Source organism: Lygodium microphyllum, chromosome 15, assembly GCF_053477565.2.
Source record: "Lygodium microphyllum isolate KBCC chromosome 15, Lygodium_microphyllum_v1.1.10, whole genome shotgun sequence".
In the NCBI taxonomy this organism is placed as follows: domain Eukaryota; kingdom Viridiplantae; phylum Streptophyta; class Polypodiopsida; order Schizaeales; family Lygodiaceae; genus Lygodium; species Lygodium microphyllum.
Genome location: NC_141149.1, coordinates 142,249,883 through 142,270,174, shown reverse-complemented (window position 1 = coordinate 142,270,174; position 20,292 = coordinate 142,249,883). Strand labels below are relative to the sequence as shown.

Below are 20,292 nucleotides of genomic sequence, written 5' to 3'. Positions count from 1 at the left end.
TGGTTGTTTCACTGAGCAACAACCCTGCTTTAACCTTTGATGGTGTTAGGGGTTCTATTCTCAATAAGGTGGTTAGAAGAAAGTCCAGTGGAGAAAGCAATGGTTCAGCCTATCATCTTAGAGACAGGTCAGAAAAGAGAGGTAATGCAGCACATAAAAGAAAAAGTAGGAGTAAAAGCAAGGGCAAACAGCAAGATGTTACGTGCTATCAGTTTGGGTGTAAAGGGCATAAAAAGCTCGATTGTCAGTACTACAAGAAAGAACAAGAAAGAAAGAAATAGCAAGGAAAGAAAAAGAAGGATGACAAGAAAGATGACGACAACTCTCGCTCAAAAGAAGTTGCAAAGGCAAATGTTGCATCTAGTGTGGTCGCTGAAGAGCTCTCTGACATTGGAGAGATACTTGTTGCAGCCTCATGCCATAATGTAGATATTATGGCAACAACAGGTGATATGCAGAACACCAAAAAGGAGGTAATTGATGCTTTACTTTCACCTCATGATGGGCTGTCTCAATCATGGATAGTGGACAACAGTGTCTCTTTTCATGTTACTCTCTCTTTGCATAAAGAAAAGTCTATTGTCAGTGGGGCAACTTGATGCAAGAGAATATTTTACTACCTTTGGTGGTGCATCTTGGAAGGTCTACAAGGGCTCTATGCTGATTGTTAAGGGCAGCAAAAAGGAGACTTTGTACTATTTGCATTGTAAAGCATTACTTGGCAAGTTTTTGGTTGTGGTTGAAGCTCAATCATAGATTGAACTTTGGCACAAAAGACTTGGCCATACGAGCCAGAAAGGCCTTTAGGTTCTCTCCTCTTTAGGGAGATTTGATGTAAAAGGCTCTGGTCTTGACTTTTGTAACGATTGCATATATGGAAAACATGTGAAGTCTTTTTAATACTTTGGTGTTGTTAAGAAGTCCAATGCTCTTGATTTAGTATACTATGTCTATTATTTCATATCGGGATGCACAATACTTTGTTACTTTTATTGATGATTTTAGTAGAAAGTCATGGATGTATGTATTAAAGAGTAAAAAGGAAGTGTTGGATACCTTTAAAAGGTTTCATGCTTTTGTTACTACATAGAAAGGGCTTAAGTCAAAAGCTATAAGAATAGATAATGGGGGCGAGTATGCTTTTAATGAGTTCAAAAAGTTTTGTGAGATGCATGGCATTAAGAGGGAGTTGTAGCCCCTTATAATCTTGCATCAAATGGTGTGGCTAAAAGATATAATCGCACACTTTGTGAGAGAGTCAGATGCATGCTGTCCACAGCTAATCTCATACATTAGTTTTGGGGAGTGGCTCTTAAAACTGTAGCTTATGTATGCAATTGCTCTCCCAATCGTGCATTGAAAAATGACATTCTTGAAGAGGTTTGGTCTAGCAAACCTGCTTCATTTGACCATTTGCATCTCTTTGGTTGTGATGCCTTTGTGCATGTTTCTGTAGATCAGAAGACTAAACTAGACATGAAATCCATCAAGGGCATCTTCATGGGATATGGAGATGAGGGAGAGATGGGTTATAGAGTTTGGCTTCCTTAGGGCAAGAATATAGTATACAGCCGAGACGTAGTATTTAATGAGGCAAAGTTACTGAAAAATGCTACATAGGGTGACCTTGACAGAAACGTCAAATTTCAACATGAATAGCCAGCCATTCAGCAGCCATTAGCTGAAGATTATTGTTCCTTTTGATACTGAAAATGAGCAGCACCCTATTGTGCTACAGCTAGAAGATAATGGACAGCAAATAGATGCACATGATGGAATAGGGCAGCAAGAACATGCTGAAAATAGGTTACAATAGCAAGAAAATATTGAAAATCAACCACTAGGTGATGGTGTGCGCATACTTGAGGATGTAGGCCCATTGCCTAACAATACAGATCGTTGGGTAAGGAGGTCTACACGTGTTAAAGGGTAGCCACAGAGGTTTTAGCCATCTTTGGATTGCATTTTATTGACTGATGAAGGTGGGCCTCTAACATTTAGACAGACACAGTCATGTGAAAACAAGAGAAAGTGGGAGCTTGCTATGTAGGAAGAGATGAAGTCTCCGTATGCAAATAACACATGGGAGCTTGTACCTTTTCCCAAGGATAGGAAAGCTATCACTAACAAATGGGCTTACAAGGTGAAATGTATTGATGGGAAACCCAAGTACAAGGCATGTTTGGTTGCTAAGGGCTATACATAGAAGAAAGGTTTTTTCACTAGTGGTGAAGATGACTACGCTATGTGTTTTGTTTACTCTCACTGCATCCTTGGATTTAGAGTTGGATCAGATGGATGTGAAGTTTGCTTTTCTTCATGGTGACTTTGATGAAGAGCTGTACATGAAACAGTCCATAAGGTTTTGCTATTCTGGGGAAAAAGCGTTTGGTTTGTAAGCTCAAACGCAGCTTATATGGGCTGAAACAAGTCCCTATACAATGGTATAAAAAGCTTGACATCTTTATGCTCAACCATGGATTTAAACGTAGTCATGCAGATCACTACTTATACACTAAAAGGGCATATGATGGAAGCCTTATTGTGCTGGTTTTATATGTGGATGACATGCTGATTGTAGGAAAATATAAGAGTACTTTGAATACCCTTAAAAGGCAGCTGAGTTCACCCTTCTCAATGAAAGATGTTGGGGCAGTTGAACACATTTTGGGCATTAGCAAAGGTGATTGCCCAAAGGACACTAAAAAGGCATATGATGGAAGCCTTTTTGTGCCGGTCTTATATGTCGATGACATGCTGATTGCAAAAAAGTATAAGAGTACTTTGAATACCCTTAAAAGACAGCTGAGTTTACCCTTCTCAATGAAAGATTTTGGGGCAGTTGAACACATTTTGGGCATTAGCAAAGGTGATTGCCCAAAGGATGATGCAATTGCTAGTGCTATGAAGGGCATACTTTATGCATCGGCTTGTGGTTCCTTGATGTATGCATGGTTGTATCTTGCCTTGACATTGCTGATGCAGTGGGAGTTGTTAGTAGATTCATGTCTAACCCTGGCAAGCCACATTGGGAAGCAGTGAAATGTATCTTTAGATACTTAAAAGATGCACAAGAGAAGTGCATATGGTATGGAAAGGGTACACTAGACTTGCAGGGATTCTGTGATTTGGACATGGCAGGAGATCTTGACACTAGGAAATCTACTAGTGGATATGTCTTTACTTTGCTTGGTGGGGATATCTCTTGGTGTTCAAGGTTGCAGAAAATTGTGGCATTGAGTACTACGAGGCTGGGTATATTTCGGCCATAGAAGCTTCTAAGGAAGCTATTTGGCTTGGGCGTTTGGTCAAGGATTTTGGTCTTTCTTCACATACTCCAGTGCCTGGTTGTGATAGCCAGAGTGCAGTATGTTTGGCTAAGAATGCCATGTTTCATGCACGTATCAAACACATAGATGTTTTGTACCACTTCATTTGACAGGTCTTGGATAATGGTCTTGTCACACTAACTAATGTCAAAAGCCAAGATAACCCTACAAATATTCTCATTAAGAGTCTTGCAAAGGCTCAACATGAGCATTGCATCCGATTAGTGGGAGTTGACTAGCTTAAAGATACTGCTTCGGGCCTTTAAGTGGAAGGTTGGTAGGTGTAGTGTAAAGTCCCTTCGGATGTAAAGTCCCTTAAAAATCTTTGTGTATAAACTTATACGGGTGTGAACACACCCTTATTTGTACACTAACATATAAATACATTTTATTCTTTGTGTACCGGGACAAGCTGGTACACTTATCTTGGGGTTCTCTCACTCTCACACTCAACATTGCTACTACTTCATTTTTGTTTCACATTCCCATCGCGTGCTCATCCCAACACTTTGTTACTAGCTCCCATCCAGGTGTCCAAGGATGTAACAATTAGTTAGAAATCTCTTTAGGAAAATGTGAGAGCATCTCTATGGAGTTTATTGTTGGTTTACCCAAGGCAAAGGGGGGGACAGCTTTGTCTAGGTAATTGTGGATAGGTTAACAAAAATAGTTAGGTTTATTTCAACATCATCTAATGTTAAAACTCTAAAATTGGCTAGATTGTTTATAGAGAATCTTTACCGATTGTATGGCCTTTGAGAAAATATTATTTGTGATTGGAATAGAAATTTTGATATGTACTTTTTGACAGCTGTGTTTAGCAGGTTGGATATTAACTGTAGCACGAGTACAATAACTCATTTAGAATTAGATGGAAATTAAAATGATTGACTAAATCCCTAGAAGATATGCTTCATGCATTTGTAAGTAAAAGATCAACTGATTGGGAAGAGTACTTACCTCTTATAGAGTTTGTATAAAATAATGCTAAGCACTCTTCCACCAGAAGGTTCATTTAGTCAAAAATTTCTTGCACAAAGCAATATTAAGAAAGTACAAAATAGAGCAATAGTCTATGGTGATCCCCATAGAAGACCTCGTGTTTGAGGATCGAGAATAAGTATACTTGAGGGTGCTTGAGTGGTTTGAAGTCATGAAATTGGAACAATGTCCAAAGTTCTCTCCTAGGTATGATGGTTTGTAAGTGCAGGGAAGAACATGAGAAAGACAATACTTTGAACTTAACCAACTTATCAACATGATAATTGTGTGTGATTGAGAGAACACCACGTTGAGAGGAGAATTGGCCCTTTCCCTTTACAGGAATTTATTGAAAGAAAACGATGGGCACCAAGTGCGTGAACCATATACAAAAGGTTGATTTGCTGCAATTCTGAAAATTAGGGATTTGAAACCCTAATTTTGCAAACTCGAGCCACAAGCTGATTTTCTTCTTTAGTGTTTGGAACTAAGTAGAAAGTGCTTCTTCGATGAGAGATAGATAGGAGAATACATAGTATGTGGTTGAAATTTCAACATGAGAGCTTATTCCAAATGAAGAGAGAGATTTTTAATATGTAGATGTGGGCTTGGGTGCTCAAAAGTGAAAAGTAGAAGTCACAAATAACAATTGTTTGTTGAAAATGACAAGTGTAAGGACACTTATCTCTTCAAAATGACACATGTTTTCTTTTAGATCTCACATGTTACTTTTCTAGAGAAAGAAGATTCCAAACTTTCTACCCTAAAAATCTCTCAAATGGTTAAGAATTTGAGATAGTTGCGGAAGACAATTATTTCTTGCAAAATTTTGGAGCCTTTGACGTGAATAGAATTTCCATTTGAGCAACTTCCAAAAATAGGTAACCTACTTAAGTTTTAGGAGTTGCTAAATCTAGCTTATGGAGAGTTTCATTATATAGGTTCACCAGTTCATGGTTTGTTTCTTTTATCATGAGCATTTAGTTTCACTTTTTGAAACCACTCCTTATATGGGCTTCTAGTCAATGTGACTATATGAGTGTAAAAGACGTAGTCATTTGAGCTTTTTGGTTAATCTAAGTGCTCGACTAAAGTTTTAATTTTTTTTGGGCATCTCGTCAATGATGACGCAAGTATAAATATAGGGCATTTTGGCCATTGGCCACCCTTAAATAGAAAGATGAAATGATATTTTGAAACACTTAAATAATACAAATTGCCTTTCAAAGTACATGAGCATAAAATTAATTTGGAATAATTGAGCCAATATGTCTTGGTAACAATTGATATACAAAAGGTTTGTTACATGGTTCATTCACAATAATCAAGAAGATACATGAAATGGCTTGCAAGCTCCAATCTCCTACCTCAATAAGATGCATCTACTTTCTCATGTAAGTAAGTAAAGGAAAAAGTTGGGTGAAGTTAACCTCATCTCAAGGGATGAGACAATAGAATTCTTTGATAATCAGTCCCTTCCACATGTGACATGAGGTTGAAAGAATTCTAGGTGTTCATACTAAACAAACTAGGAATAGTGTTTATCAAGAGTGTTTGGTAAAGTGGAAGGATTGTTTAGAAGAGACTTCAACATGGGAGTGATTAAGCCATAGTTATTGGCAACGCCCTGAAACACCACATTTTTACCGTTTCATTGTTTCCGTTTCCGCTTCCGTTCCCCTTTTTGTTTTTGTCTTTCACATCCTTTTAGTTATAGGAAACTCCCTGATACTCCAAATTTTTGCTGTTTCCATTTCTGTTTCTGTTTCCGTTTCACTTTTCGTTTCCTAGTTTCCCATAACTACGGATTAAGCATTATGCAAAAAGGGTTTCCCACTTTACAGTTAGACCTTTCTAGTTTTGTTTTCGAGGGCCAAAAACAGCTCTTAAGGTGGAGGATGTGTCACATACACTAAAATGCTATTTGATTAATATTGTATTCATAGGGAGATATTTCAAGGAGCTGTGATTGTGACTGTATTGTAGGATATACACATAAGGGGTGCGCTTAATAGCACACAGGAGTGTACATGTGACCAAGGGCTTAGGCCATTTAAAACAGAGGGTTCTAGCCATTTAATATGTGTGCAAAGGGGCTAGAACCAATCAAGTGGGTGATGTGGTAGGCTTGCACCATATTTGGTTAGGATTATATAATTATAGAAAAAGTTGTGGCCTGGATTATGTAATTATACAAATAGTATGTGCCAAGGCTGGGAGGTGAATTGTGCGGCTAGTCTTACTTTATAGTCTACAATCGTGTACAAAGGTGTGTATATAGATGATAATGTTTGTCAATCTAGGAGCTCAAGAGATCATTTAACTTCAAGGATTTTGAGTTGATTGTGGGGTTCTCAACTGATAATGAGTTGAAAACTTAAAATTGTTATAGAGCATTTTTGTTACATTGTTAGACAAACATTTTTGTTGAATGTGTGGTGATGTAAATCTCAGCAAGACTTTTAGTGTTTCTAAGGATGTAAGATTATTACAGAAGAAGCTAGCTTTTTGATATCAATCATCTTTGAAATAGTGTTTGGCTCTTATGACTAGAATTTAAGTGAGTGGTGTATTCTATGTTTTTACACGATTTCTCCTGTTTTCTTTAGTTTGAAAGACTGTGTTATGATTATGATATCTTGTATTTTGGTTCATGTGAATATGGACACTCAATTTCATTCCAATGAGAGTTCTAATGTTTCACATTTCTCTTTCAGCACTTGTTTCCAGATGGGATTGAAGGGGATATGGGACCGTATCCAATGTGGAATATTACAGGCACTTATAAAGGTCAATAATAGAACTGGAAGTTTTATGAAGATTGCTCTCCCATTGTTCAGCATCTTGTGTGTGCACATGCTCGTGCACTCGTGACATGTGTGCGTTCGGATGCATGAATGACACATGTGCCCACTATTCTTCTTTTGTTGCTTTGTAGGCACTTGGGGAATCCGTGATGCAGGCAATAGTTCCTCAAGGTTACCTAGGTTCGAAAAGTTTGTTGGAAGTCTTGTGATTGAACTCATCAGTTCTCCATCAAAAATACCTGGTGTACATTATGTTCAAGTAAGCATTTTAGCTGCATTTTCTGTACTTCACAGAATATCATTCTAAACTTAAAAGTCATAATTTTAGCATCTTGGACAGGGGGAACTTTTACTCCAAGATGGAATGTATCTGGATGCCAATGAAATTGAAACAATCCAAATAAAGATGGAAGGAGTTTACGTGTGGCCATTCCGCCAGCTTCGAATGGTTGTCAGTAGGTGTGGCTAGTTTTTTTCCGTTAGAAGTGGTGTTTTTGCAATGGTGTATAAGATGGTATATAGCATACATTTTCTGATGCTCTGTTGCAGCCCACTGGATGGAGAGATAACGCAGGGCGAAGATTTTATGCAATCGAATCCCTATCATCTGGTAATCATGCCTCCTAAGATCCAAGTATGTTACCTTTTCTTTAGATATGCTAGTGCAAACATGGAACGTTGTGCCTATGTTTTGTTTGGGAAGTCAAAGTTTGAGTTTGGCTTTTTGTAAGTATTTTTGTTCCTCTTATTGGAAGCCCAAGCTTTTTAAGTTGTCATCAAGGCCATCTGGCCACTGCATTATGCAGGATTGTGGTAGGGTTTTTGATTGGGCATGTCAGCTCTATCACATGAGGTGCACAGTTGTTATGGATTATGTTAGGGGTTTTGACTGGGCATATCAGCTCTATCTCATGAGGTGCACAATCGCAGTGAAGACATGCAATGGCTAGTAGAGAAGATACTATGAGAGGGAGGCAAAGGTTCATCAGAAGAGGTTTTGGTGTAAACCTGGCAAGAAAACCCCCCCGGGGGGCGGCAAAAGTGTATAAAGTCCAAGCACATGTAGAGTTGTCTGCTGGGAGGACATAAAAGTTGAGATACAACTGATGCAACTCCATTGCATCACAATCTTTTGCACTGGGACATTGTTGCAACTTGCAGACCCTTGTGGTAAATAGCCAACAAGTATAGATAGTTTTTTTTGGGCAATTCTGTAAGCACCTTATACGGTGTGGTATGCTTATCATTAGATTTTCATGCATTTAGTGAAGAAACAAAAACAAAGAAATTGAAAGAACAAACTTTGTGGCTTACAGTACAAATATGACAAATTATGACAATAATAGAAAGACGAGTAGAGTTTGAGGCTCATGAATATTTAAGATGGCCCATTTCTAGGTGTAGGACTTGCATTCCTGCTGCTCAGTTACAAGTGAGACAAAGTGCTTTTGTAAAAACCCACATCATGCAAAGATGTACACATGCATGTAAGCTCAGATGTGCAAACACATTTGTGTGAACGAGCTTTGTGGCATTGCCCCGAGTCCACTTATTGGCTGTAGCCTGTGGCTGTCATGGTGCACCATCTAGTGGGGGACTGATTCCCAATGAGTAGTGATGCTGTGCTTCCCAGTCATTGCAGAAGTAGGCAGTCCAATGAACGAGTCCAATCCCTTGAGTGAGTGGTATCCTCCATAGTATGCATCTAAGCAACAACCAAAGATAAGAATGTGCAAGGATGCATCATGTATAAACAAAGATGCATTTAGAAACACATCTGAAAAGAAATTAGAGAAGAGCTTGCCCCTTTAAAAGCTGCTCCCTTGAATATGATGCTGATGTAAATCAAGGTTTGCTAGAAAGCTACTGTCTCCAAGGATCAGACTACATCAGATGCCACCGGCTGATCTGTAGGAATTTTAATATTCCCTCTACCTTGGATGGCAAGGTGTTTAAACCAGGGATAGGACTTCTAATAACAATAGCTCATGGGGAGACTTAAATTGGTCATGGAAGTGTTAGAAGACTTGTTTTATGGGCCTTTTTGGACTTTGATACATCCTCCAAATTCTGGGTTTCTAGGTTATTCCATTGTGGATTTGAATGTAAGATGAGTCTACTACTGTTTGAATGTCCACATCTGTATTCATTTTCGTGTAATATTTTCCACAGATATAAATTGATTGCTAATGTCTGTTTCTTCCAGCTCGGAATTTTTTCATCCCAAGTTCTTCAAGAGTCTCCAAGGAATCGATTACGGAGAAAGGCAAAGAGTGGTAGGGGCTTTGGATCAAAAACCTCTATGTTTGTTGGTTTTGTTTTTGATCTTGATCACAGTAGCTGTTCTTTTTGTTAATTAGGTCACATGCTTGGGGTGGAGAAGGATTGTAAGATCCAAATGGCATCACACATCTCTCAGGTCTTCTCTGACTATAAGAGTAATAATCCTACCTCACACTGGATCTTTTCCTGTGATAGGGTGTGGCCGTTGCACATTCAAGTATGGTGAAGTTGGATATGTGAATGGTCATATCTCTATAAATAGTCAAGTCAAATTGCAGTGTTACACTAGTATCTTTCTGTTACTGTATGTGTCATTAACTTACCTTTTTGGTTATGGACATGAGGAAGGGAAAAAGAAAATCTTCCCAGTTATGACAGTTTCTGTGTTTTAAGAGTAGAGCTGGTACTGATTCATAGATGTGGTACTTGTTTCTTTGGCTAACCAATGTGGTGTTGAGCTGCAGATGGGGAACATGATCATCAGGCCTATGCAATGCGGGGACTTGTGGAAAGTGTAACCATGGAGAGCGATGATGCCTGCTTTTCGTCATTGCTTTTGAATGCCACCTCCATAAATGTGGAGCTTTATTATAATAAAGCTGTGAATTATACGCTGATGGTTACTTTCGTATCCAGATGATAAGGATTGAGAATCACTTTTAATGTCACATATCTGCAATCAGATGTGCCCTTAACTGGTTTTCTTGCATAGATCTCCTTTTTGCAAGTGCTATGCTTAATCAAACAAATGGATCACAGCAATACACAGTCGGTATGTCCCCTTTGTACCTGGTTTTCTTCTTTAGCATATTGGAGCTTTGAGTAAAAACTGGAGACAGTGTTTGTGCACCCAAACTTTGATGTCTTGTCTAATTGGGCTTTGTTAACGACAGGGTGCTGCCAAAGTGTCTCTTTGGATGGTTGGGCAGCAAGCAATCATGGATGCCTATTTATGTCTCCTTCATTTGACAGCAGGCATTCTTGTAGGTAAGACATAACTGTCTACAGCTGCTTTTGAATGCACCTATAACATATTGGGCACAAACTTTGGCATTTGGTTTTCAAGAATCAAGAATGATCAATGCATTGATGATATATACAATCTGTATTGGGTGGGTTTTCCTTGTTTCAATCCAATGCTGCAAAGTTCAAAGTGGTACAGATAGTCTATTTTGTGGACTCTGCCAGTGATAGGTTTTTCTTGTTTCAATCCAACTGCTGCAAAGTTCAAAGTGGTACAAAGAGTCTACTTTGTGGGCTTTGCCAATGATAGACTGGTACCTATCCAAAATAGTCCCATGGAAGAATTGAAGCTTCTGCAGGTCTGTTATTACATGGGGTCTGGGGACTAAGATAAAGTCCTTCTTAAACTCAACAAACTGGTAAGGCTCTTGCCATTGGCCTTTCCTATGGTATTATCAGGGTTAGGAAAGGCCTGTTTGGATGTATTGTCTTGTCTGCTTTGCACACTGTCCAGCTAAACAGTGTATCTTATATTATGGTCTATCTAGCCCACTGTGAGTGCTTTAGAATCATGTGGGTCCATGAGATTCTGAATGGCTGGGAACTCCATCTCCCATTGCAAGTTCTCATGATCCATAGCTTTGCTACTACAAGTATCTTAAGGTCTTTTTCCAGATAGAAAACTTCCTTAAGTAAGGCCTTTGAAGTAAGGGATTACTAGGGATATCATCACCAGTTGCTGGAGTTAAGGATGGATGATCAGCTTTTTTGGCACGAAGTGCGCTCTGATATGCTATGATGCCTAATGTGTTTAAGTGCGATTGGGTGTATGCGCTGCTGGAATCTCCATTTTGTGGGGTTATAGGTCGGGGGGCACATGCAGAAGAAAACTTAGGTATTTGTATTCAAGTTAAAGGTGAAATATGTTATACAGGAGTTTGTGTTTGGTGTTAAAGTTGGATTTGCAATCAAATGTCACGGTTCTTTTTACCAACATCCTATCTGTATGGGAAGTCTACATTCCTCAATAACATCCTGTTGAAGTAAACCGGCCTATGTGTGATTCCCATCTTTAGTAACCTGTTTTTGCTATTTGGAACGTTTCTTGTGTTACATGAATGCCTCACCATTCTCCAATTTGAGAGTTCAAACCTTGTGATAATAGCCACTTATGGGATTTCTGAAGTAGGACTCGGAACATGTCCATTTTCCCTGTCTCTGCATTTGATATTGAAGCCAAGTCAGAATGCTTCATTCACTTATTCCGTTGCTCCAGCACTGAATTCCCTGACTTGTAGTGTTTCCCATCCTCTAGTAAGCACACATGCTACATAGATGCATCCTTAGACTTTGTTGGCCATCTTTTTTGGGGGAAAAGGGGCTTGGATAATAAAGTCAGTGTAAATTTTGCATACTCATCCGTTCTGACTTATTCATAATGGTTCTATATATGCATGCTCCCTCAAAACACACAATTCTCTTTGTGTGTAGGCACTTGCGCATGTGTGTTTAACGTATGTCTTGTCTTGACTTGTAACATCCTCAAATTATGTACAACATATCTTCTCTTCAATCTTTGTAAGCCATAGCCCCTAGGAGTTTTAGAAATAGGGAAATAAATGGGCTTTGGAGTTTCAAAACAGAGTTTTGGCCTTGGTCTGAGTTGCTGAAATGGGAACTGAAAATTTACGTTAGTTTTGGGGTATAGATATATATACTTATAAGACAAGTTACCACTTTACATTATTAGTGGTTTATGATAGTTCAAGCTACTACTTTATACATGTGGCAGTGCAATCGAGGACGATTGCAAGGATTTTAAAAGGGAGGGCAGATATGAGGACATACATTTTTGAAACCTCACTTAACATGTGGATCAATTTTTAATCACATGGTTAAGTAAATGTTGCACATGTGAGGTGTAATTAGGGTTAGAGTAAATTCACGAGCTCGAGACTCAAGGAAATCATGGGATTTCAAAGGCAAAAGTTGCTATAAGTTATGCCGCATTGATACTCAGTGGTATCTCGTACCAGTTGTTGGCTTAGGTCATTCATTTGGCTATCAATGTCAATTGGTGACCTTAGAGAAGTGACATTTAATGGTATCTAACACCAATTTGATGGTCAAAGATGGTGTAGAGACACTTAGAAATGGAAGTTGCCTAGCCAATTTAATTATTGTCTAGTCACATCATTTTTTTGAGCACCGAAATAATTATTATATTAATTTTCAGTATTTAAAGACTGAAAATTAATATTTTATTATGGATAATGTAGGAAATACCATTTGGAAAGGTTGCTACTTATCAAAAATGCCCATGCAAGATTGGAAAATATCTTTTGAGGTTGGAGGCATTTTAGCATATTCAGCCTGCAAGAGAAAGGAAGGAGATGTTGTTGGTCTGATTTGCAGCCATTGGAGGATCTTTTGAGGCAGCCAAGGGCAGAAGAAGACCAATCAATAGCAGGTGACAGCATGTATAGAGTGTTGAGACAGTGCAACAACAATAAATGACTGATTTTCTTCAGTTCTTTGAATCTACAAGCTGTTGAGACATGGCAGTAATCTATTACCATATTCGGCAAGCTATCATTGAGGACATTGTCTTTAAATTTATATCTTTCATAATTTTGAGTTTGGTATTGTAATTTAATGGTCCTGATTCATAAACTTTGAAGCCTCTCTCTCTATCATCTCTATCATCTCTTCTCCCTAAGCATCTCTCTCTTGATTCTTGAAAGTTGAATATTTCAAGACTCAATTCTCTCTCTCTCTCTTTCTCAGAGTATTGTAATTTGTGGTTGTAGATAGGCTCCTCAAATGTGGTGGAAGTTGTTGCTAACAATGCATGTAATTGTTGGTGCATGGGTTGTTTGCTTGAGATCGAGTTTCTCATGTAATTGTGAGCTCATGGAGGACATCTAGAAGCTCAAGTGGGTGAAGAGGATGGCACACAAAGTTATATTTATTGTCACCTTTTTTATAGTAAAGGTATTCATACTTGCGATGTATTGCGAGCATAGCACACTCGAGTTAAAGAAGCCTTCTGGAACTTGGGTTGGTTACATGTTGTTGTTGCTCGAGTGTCTTTCTGAGGTGCGTTCCACGCTAAGCCAGACAGTGGTGTCCACTCTATGGAACGAGTGGGATGAGCATGAGATAGAGGAGGCCAAAGCCATGCAACGCTTGTGCCTCAATCAATAGTTTTTTGGCAGTAACTCCGTGTCGTCGTCATTGTGGTGACTCCCTTTTATAAGGTGTTACGTATGAGTGATTGCGAGGGGTTCACCATGGGCCTTCTCGTTCACTTATTTAGAGCGGCATTGGTGGAGACAGGTGCTTGCACGGTGATCTCAAAGACACAACGTGCACATTTTGTAGAGATAGTAGAGAGGAGATGGGTATGGGTGCATAAGCCGATCCGTGGTTTTGCAGCATTGGTACATCCTGCCTAGAAGTCGTTGGTGGTCATGGACGATAGAGAGCTCTGTTCGGACCAAGTTACATATTTGATTTGTATGGTCCCCATGGATGACCATAATGTGGTGCTCAAGGAGCTAGGATGCTATGTAGATTAGAGAGGGCATGTGGGGTTTTGCTTCTCCCACTTATTGAAGGAGAGTCACTTGTGAACCTTATCTCATGCTTCAACCCTCAGTCATGAGAGTCATTGTTAAGAATTGCTCTTCGGATATTTGTGAGAGAAACAAGAGTGCCTATTCTCTCATTTAGATGAAGATTCACAATTGGCTTACCACGCGACAGCTAGAGTAGCTAGTCTATTGTTGCAATAACTTATGCATGATGAGGGCTATGATGAGTATGGGTAGTCCAAAGCATGCAAATACTTAACCATAAAAGTTAAAATTTGTTGTTTTAAACTTTAAAGTTTATACTTCACAATTTAGACTTTAGTATTTACAATGTTATATGCATTGTGTAGGTGAATGTTGATATATTCAAGTTAATGGGCGACACTCTTCCGAGTGTATATCAAGAGGTGGATGAGGAGAAGGAGATGATATTTGCGGAGCTCTTAGAGAGCTTATCGCAAGAGATACTCGTGACACTCGTAGTCAGTGTGCTCGTGTGTAAGGAGTTAAAGTACAGTAGGGGCATGGTCATTCGGCACTTGGTAACATCGAGGAGGGGTGGTTGAAGTGGCTTGTAGACATATGTGAGGTGGGGCTCTAGGAGCTCGCATCCGTTGCCTCATGATGATATCCTCCTTGCCTAGATAGCTAGCACCTAGGGAGCCATCATTTGATGATGATGGTAACCCTATCAATGAGGATGAGTATGAGAGAGTCTCGTATTCCGATGCTGAGGAGTCATCTTCAAACTCTCTCGATGAGCACTCGGATTGTTTTGATGATAATGATGATAGTGATGTCTCATCATATGCCTTTTTTTTTGTATCTACTATGATTATATCCATTTAGTACTATGATCCATCATCCATGTAGGTACTAGACCCTAGTTGTATTGCGTATTGGGTGTAGCTCATGTGACCATAAGGGCTACCCTCATGTATTCATCTTATTTTGTAATGACATGGCTATTTTACTTTAAATATGTGTTTTATTATTTAATGATTTTTAGTTTTAAAAAATTCAAGTTAATTTTTTTTCTTACTAATAACGTACCGTACCTTATAAAGTCATAAGGTTCCATTTAGTATTGTATTTTATCGTACCGTACCGTACCGTATCATACGTTTTGTACCTAACAACTATGAATTGCATTTGAGTAAGTGTCCCAGTCTACACTCTGTGCTGATATGTCTTTTTCTCGCACAGTGGTAACATTCCTTGGGATCCTTCTTTGTAAAGAACATGATGTTCTTGCTTGTTGATGATTCCACTTAACCTTTGAGTTACTTTTCTTTCAAAAGAAGCGAAGATATGCATCGTTCAAGGTTATAAGTGATTCATGGGTAAGAAGCGAGTCCTTTAAAGATAAGTATTCCTGAGGTAGGCTTACAAGTAGCATTTCAATGGCTTTCTTCTGAGGAATTGTGGCTTTGATACCTTCAAGTTGGTTGATCAAGCTTCTTAATTTAGATACATGTTTTACAAGTGAATCCTTGTATTCATGATGGAGACTATAGAAATCAAATTTAAAGCACATCTCCTGATTCTTTGCTTTTACACAAAAAATTGTATTTTGGAGGAGTTGTTCACTTCATTCAAATTTTCTTACTTCGATTTGGTGGGATCGGACGGGTCAAAAACAAATAATTCGTATAAAGCCATTGAATCTACTTGGTGAGAAACTAGAGCTAATAGTCTTTGATAACTCTTCTCACGCTTTGCTGTTCTTTGATATTAATGTCATGAATAAGGCATGGAGTATCATGTAGAGCAATTAAAGCAAGTGCTTGTCATTCTTCTCTATCCATTCTCCAGTTAATTTTGGTGGCGGATCATCTCGAATTATGGTCCATAGTTTTTTATGCATGAGTAGAAACTACATTTGAGTAGCCCAAGTGTCATACTTCTCCCCCCTTTTGAATTTTTCAATGCCAAATGAAATGTTAGAAGTTAAAGCCATGATTTTTACGGAGAGGTCTTACCAAGCTTATGATGACTCTTGGCATTGTCCAACTCCTTAATAAAGAGGATACTTTTAAAGATTACAAAGGTTTTGATCAATGAGTGCAAAACCCACATACAAACAACCCCTTTAGGCTTTTACAATGTCCAATTTTGGCCTTTACGAGTGTGAACAGTCTTTTTAACACAATTTACATAGGCAGTGTAAGCATGACATGTGCGAACTAGTTTTAAATAACAACGTAGATAGACTTAGGAAATAATCAGTTTTAGCTCAACTCACAAAGTGAACGAAGGTCATATCAAACTATGAATCTTTCACATGTATCTCCTCTAACTAGTTTGATATGACCAAAGAGCATGACAAAAGTATGTTGTATGACAGTGCCAACTAGCATGAATCTTTGATGGTAGCATCAATTGCATGAATGAATCTGGGAAGAATCTCTCCATACCAGTTGAAGATGTAGGGCTTAACAAGAGAGAACATGGAGCCTATGAGGAATAGCTAGCTAAAAGATCACAGCTCTAGCTTAGTCAGGATTGAGGACCGGTAGGTACTTGCAATATTTGCACTCAATTGAAATATAAGACCAATATGTAAGTACCAAATGAGAGATCAAAACTGGGATATACATGCTTCATAGTGAGAGACTTTGATCTAAGAAAAAGATGCAATGCTAAGCTAGAATGGTGTGGAGTAGAAGAAGAACGAAAAAGGAAGTCTGAAAGGCTATGAGATACTTAGCCTAAGGACAACTAGCCCATGGACTCGACTCAATTAGCTTAAAGAGCTGTTAGAAGAAAGAACCAGACCACTTAAGGATAGACAAGCCTAGCTTACCTTAGAGAATTTAGAGAGATCTATCCTAACGGTAGGGCATTCTTTGGCAAATCTTTAACAAGGGATGTCTTTCCAAGTGGGCGAAGCAGCATAGACCTTGGACGTGTGGTGAGTTCACATAGGGTGACTAGATGACCATGAAGTCCATATGACGCTCATAAGTTCAATCAACTGTGCTTTTGGGAGTTGTCAATGGCATTGATTTAGGGTTTGTATGCAAACCATTACCAATGGGATGCTACCTACTTCAATACTTGTGTAGACATTGGGAGTAGGTAGAATGGAAGAAAGTGTCAGAGTGGGTCACCTCTTGGCTGCCTAGGGGGTATGAGCACGTGTGGGTGCGATCAAAGAATTGGGAGGAGATTTAGGAGGATTACCTCGGGCCCTGGAACAATACCCCTTGTCCACATGACATAGGCAATGGTAGTTTGTTCTATTCTTTTAAGCAAATTCAGCCAAGTTGGTTTAGAAGGCTTGGTTCTATTTGAGGAAGGGGTGTCACCCTTGTTAGGACTTTTGGTCTTTAAAGTTTCTGCCATCTGTCATATCCGCTTTCAAAGAAGTGAAAACCAAAGGCCCTTTAAAGATAACAAGGATACAAGAGAAGTCTTCTTTTTGACTTGGTCATGCAACTGCGCCTAACACATAAGCAGTCAAAGTAAATGGGGGCCAATGTTTTTTAGAATAAGGTTACTGATTAGCATGCAACTTGGGTAAACTAATGGTGACTAATTCAGCTAGTAGATATCTACATCCAGCCAACTGAACTTTTCAGATCATCCCTTTCATTAGTGAAAAATCTTGGAATCCATGATTGAGATTGACATCCTGATTATGATCTCTCACTGCACAGTGGTCATGAGTTGACTCCAATGATTAGATGCAAGGTGAATATGCTTTAATTGACAATGAAATTTGGGTAAAAGCCCTTGCATTAACTCAAGATTAGGTGTAGCATAATGAATCTTCCATTGATAGACAAGATCATGACAAAAGCTCTTTGACAAAAGTATGTTGTATGACAGTGCCAACTAGCATGAATCTTTGATGGTAGCATCAATTGCATGAATGAATTTGGGAAGAATCTCTCCATACCAGTTGAAGATGTAGGGCTTAACAAGAGAGAACATGGAGCCTATGAGGAATAGCTAAAAGATCACAGCTCTAGCTTAGTCAGGATTGAGGACCGGTAGGTACTTGCAATATTTGCACTCAATTGAAATATAAGACCAATATGTAAGTACCAAATGAGAGATCAAAACTGGGATATACATGCTTCATAGTGAGAGACTTTGATCTAAGAAAAAGATGCAATGCTAAGCTAGAATGGTGTGGAGTAGAAGAAGAACGAAAAAGGAAGTCTGAAAGGCTAAGAGATACTTAGCCTAAGGACAACTAGCCCATGGACTCGACTCAATTAGCTTAAAGAGCTGTTAGAAGAAAGAACCAGACCACTTAAGGATAGACTAGCCTAGCTTACCTTAGAGAATTTAGAGAGATCTATCCTAACGGTAGGGCATTCTTTGGCAAATCTTTAACAAGGGATGTCTTTCCAAGTGGGCGAAGCAGCATAGACCTTGGACGTGTGGTGAGTTCACATAGGGTGACTAGATGACCATGAAGTCCATATGACGCTCATAAGTTCAATCAACTGTGCTTTTGGTAGTTGTCAATGGCATTGATTTAGGGTTTGTATGCAAACCATTACCAATGGGATGCTACCTACTTCAATACTTGTGTAGACATTGGGAGTAGGTAGAATGGAAGAAAGTGTCAGAGTGGGTCACCTCTTGGCTGCCTAGGGGGTATGAGCACGTGTGGGTGCGATCAAAGAATTGGGAGGAGATTTAGGAGGATTACCTCGGGCCCTGGAACAATACCCCTTGTCCACATGACATAGGCAATGGTAGTTTGTTCTATTCTTTTAAGCAAATTCAGCCAAGTTGGTTTAGAAGGCTTGGTTCTATTTGAGGAAGGGGTGTCACCCTTGTTAGGACTTTTGGTCTTTAAAGTTTCTGCCATCTGTCATATCCGCTTTCAAAGAAGTGAAAACCAAAGGCCCTTTAAAGATAACAAGGATACAAGAGAAGTCTTCTTTTTGACTTGGTCATGCAACTGCGCCTAACACATAAGCAGTCAAAGTAAATGGGGGCCAATGTTTTTTAGAATAAGGTTACTGATTAGCATGCAACTTGGGTAAACTAATGGTGACTAATTCAGCTAGTAGATATCTACATCCAGCCAACTGAACTTTTCAGATCATCCCTTTCATTAGTGAAAAATCTTGGAATCCATGATTGAGATTGACATCCTGATTATGATCTCTCACTGCACAGTGGTCATGAGTTGACTCCAATGATTAGATGCAAGGTGAATATGCTTTAATTGACAATGAAATTTGGGTAAAAGCCCTTGCATTAACTCAAGATTAGGTGTAGCATAATGAATCTTCCATTGATAGACAAGATCAAGGTTAGCAATTCGACAGGTTGAAACAAGCCTTGTGCACTTAAGGCATTCTTGGCCATCACAATTGGAGTTAGCATTGAGGGTGGGATGAGGAGGGTAGAGAAAGGAAATGGGGTACACTTGGGGAATTGCCCCGAACTGCCCACTAGGTATTGTTGAAATATGTGTAGTGGATCCAAAAAGTGTGTAAAGAGGCTAACTAGACATGAGCATGGGCTTGTCTAAGTAGCCCAAGGAAAGAAGATAGGCGCACCATAAACATGGTATGCATATTCCTATGCCCAAGTGGTCAAAGGCTGAGGTGCAGAGTGCATGAGAGGGATGCCAAGTCAACAGTAGAAAGCATATGAGTACTAATTTGTGGGTAAATGGCAGATGCATATAGTGTAAGTGACATACTTGGCAATGAAGTACTAGGGTGCAAAGCGACTACTCAAAGCATTTCCAGTTATAGCCCGGAATACTGAACCACTGCCAAAGTACCTTGGATGTGTTGAAGGTTGTGGAATACTTGGCTAGCCAAAATTTGTAGGTGGAAAATCATTGCCTTGCCCATAGGTGGACCATTGACATGGGGCATGGGGCTCCTTGTGCATCTGCTTACTTGTAGTTGTCCATTGAAAGGCATAGGTAGAGACGACTGCCCATGAGCCTTATCAGGCTTCTTATATTGGTGAATTCTGAGTAAGGGTATCCATTGCATTAACTGGATGTGCTTTGAATGCTGCAATTTGTTTAGAGTTCATTTTCAGCCTCTTTACACTCTATTGACTAAGAAGTGTCCACTTCTAATGCATTTGCAGCTTGTTATCCATATTCATTTTGATAGTCGCTGGAGTCACTATCAAGCAGCTATTACCTTTGTTGTGAGGATCTTTGTTTCTCTTCCTATTCAGCAATTCTTAGCTGGCTCTCAAGACTCACATCCTTTAAGAAGATGGCAATGTCCCAACAATGGAAACATGAAATCAGCCTTGAGATGTACTAAGGGGAAGTAGTAATATTAGTTAGCAAGCACAATAAACTAAACTGTAAATCAGAAACCAAATACCTCA

The 20,292-nt window shown here is 39.1% G+C and overlaps 1 protein-coding gene across 3 annotated transcripts in view; it reads left to right on the top strand.

Moving 5' to 3' along the window:
• The window catches only part of LOC148025157 (transmembrane E3 ubiquitin-protein ligase FLY1-like), a 63,638-nt gene that overhangs the window by 26,458 nt on the left and 16,888 nt on the right, over positions 1-20,292 (top strand). For 2 of the 3 annotated variants that reach the window (XM_087694912.1, XM_087694910.1), the window contains 9 exons: positions 7,028-7,100; positions 7,249-7,376; positions 7,446-7,576; positions 7,667-7,727; positions 9,324-9,393; positions 9,478-9,555; positions 9,865-10,028; positions 10,113-10,172; positions 10,294-10,387. In XM_087694912.1, coding sequence (XP_087551038.1) covers positions 7,028-7,100; positions 7,249-7,376; positions 7,446-7,576; positions 7,667-7,727; positions 9,324-9,393; positions 9,478-9,555; positions 9,865-10,028; positions 10,113-10,172; positions 10,294-10,387 — 859 coding nt within the window. The remainder of the gene's footprint in view (positions 1-7,027; positions 7,101-7,248; positions 7,377-7,445; positions 7,577-7,666; positions 7,728-9,323; positions 9,394-9,477; positions 9,556-9,864; positions 10,029-10,112; positions 10,173-10,293; positions 10,388-20,292) is intronic. The other variant, XM_087694911.1, reaches the window with a different exon arrangement.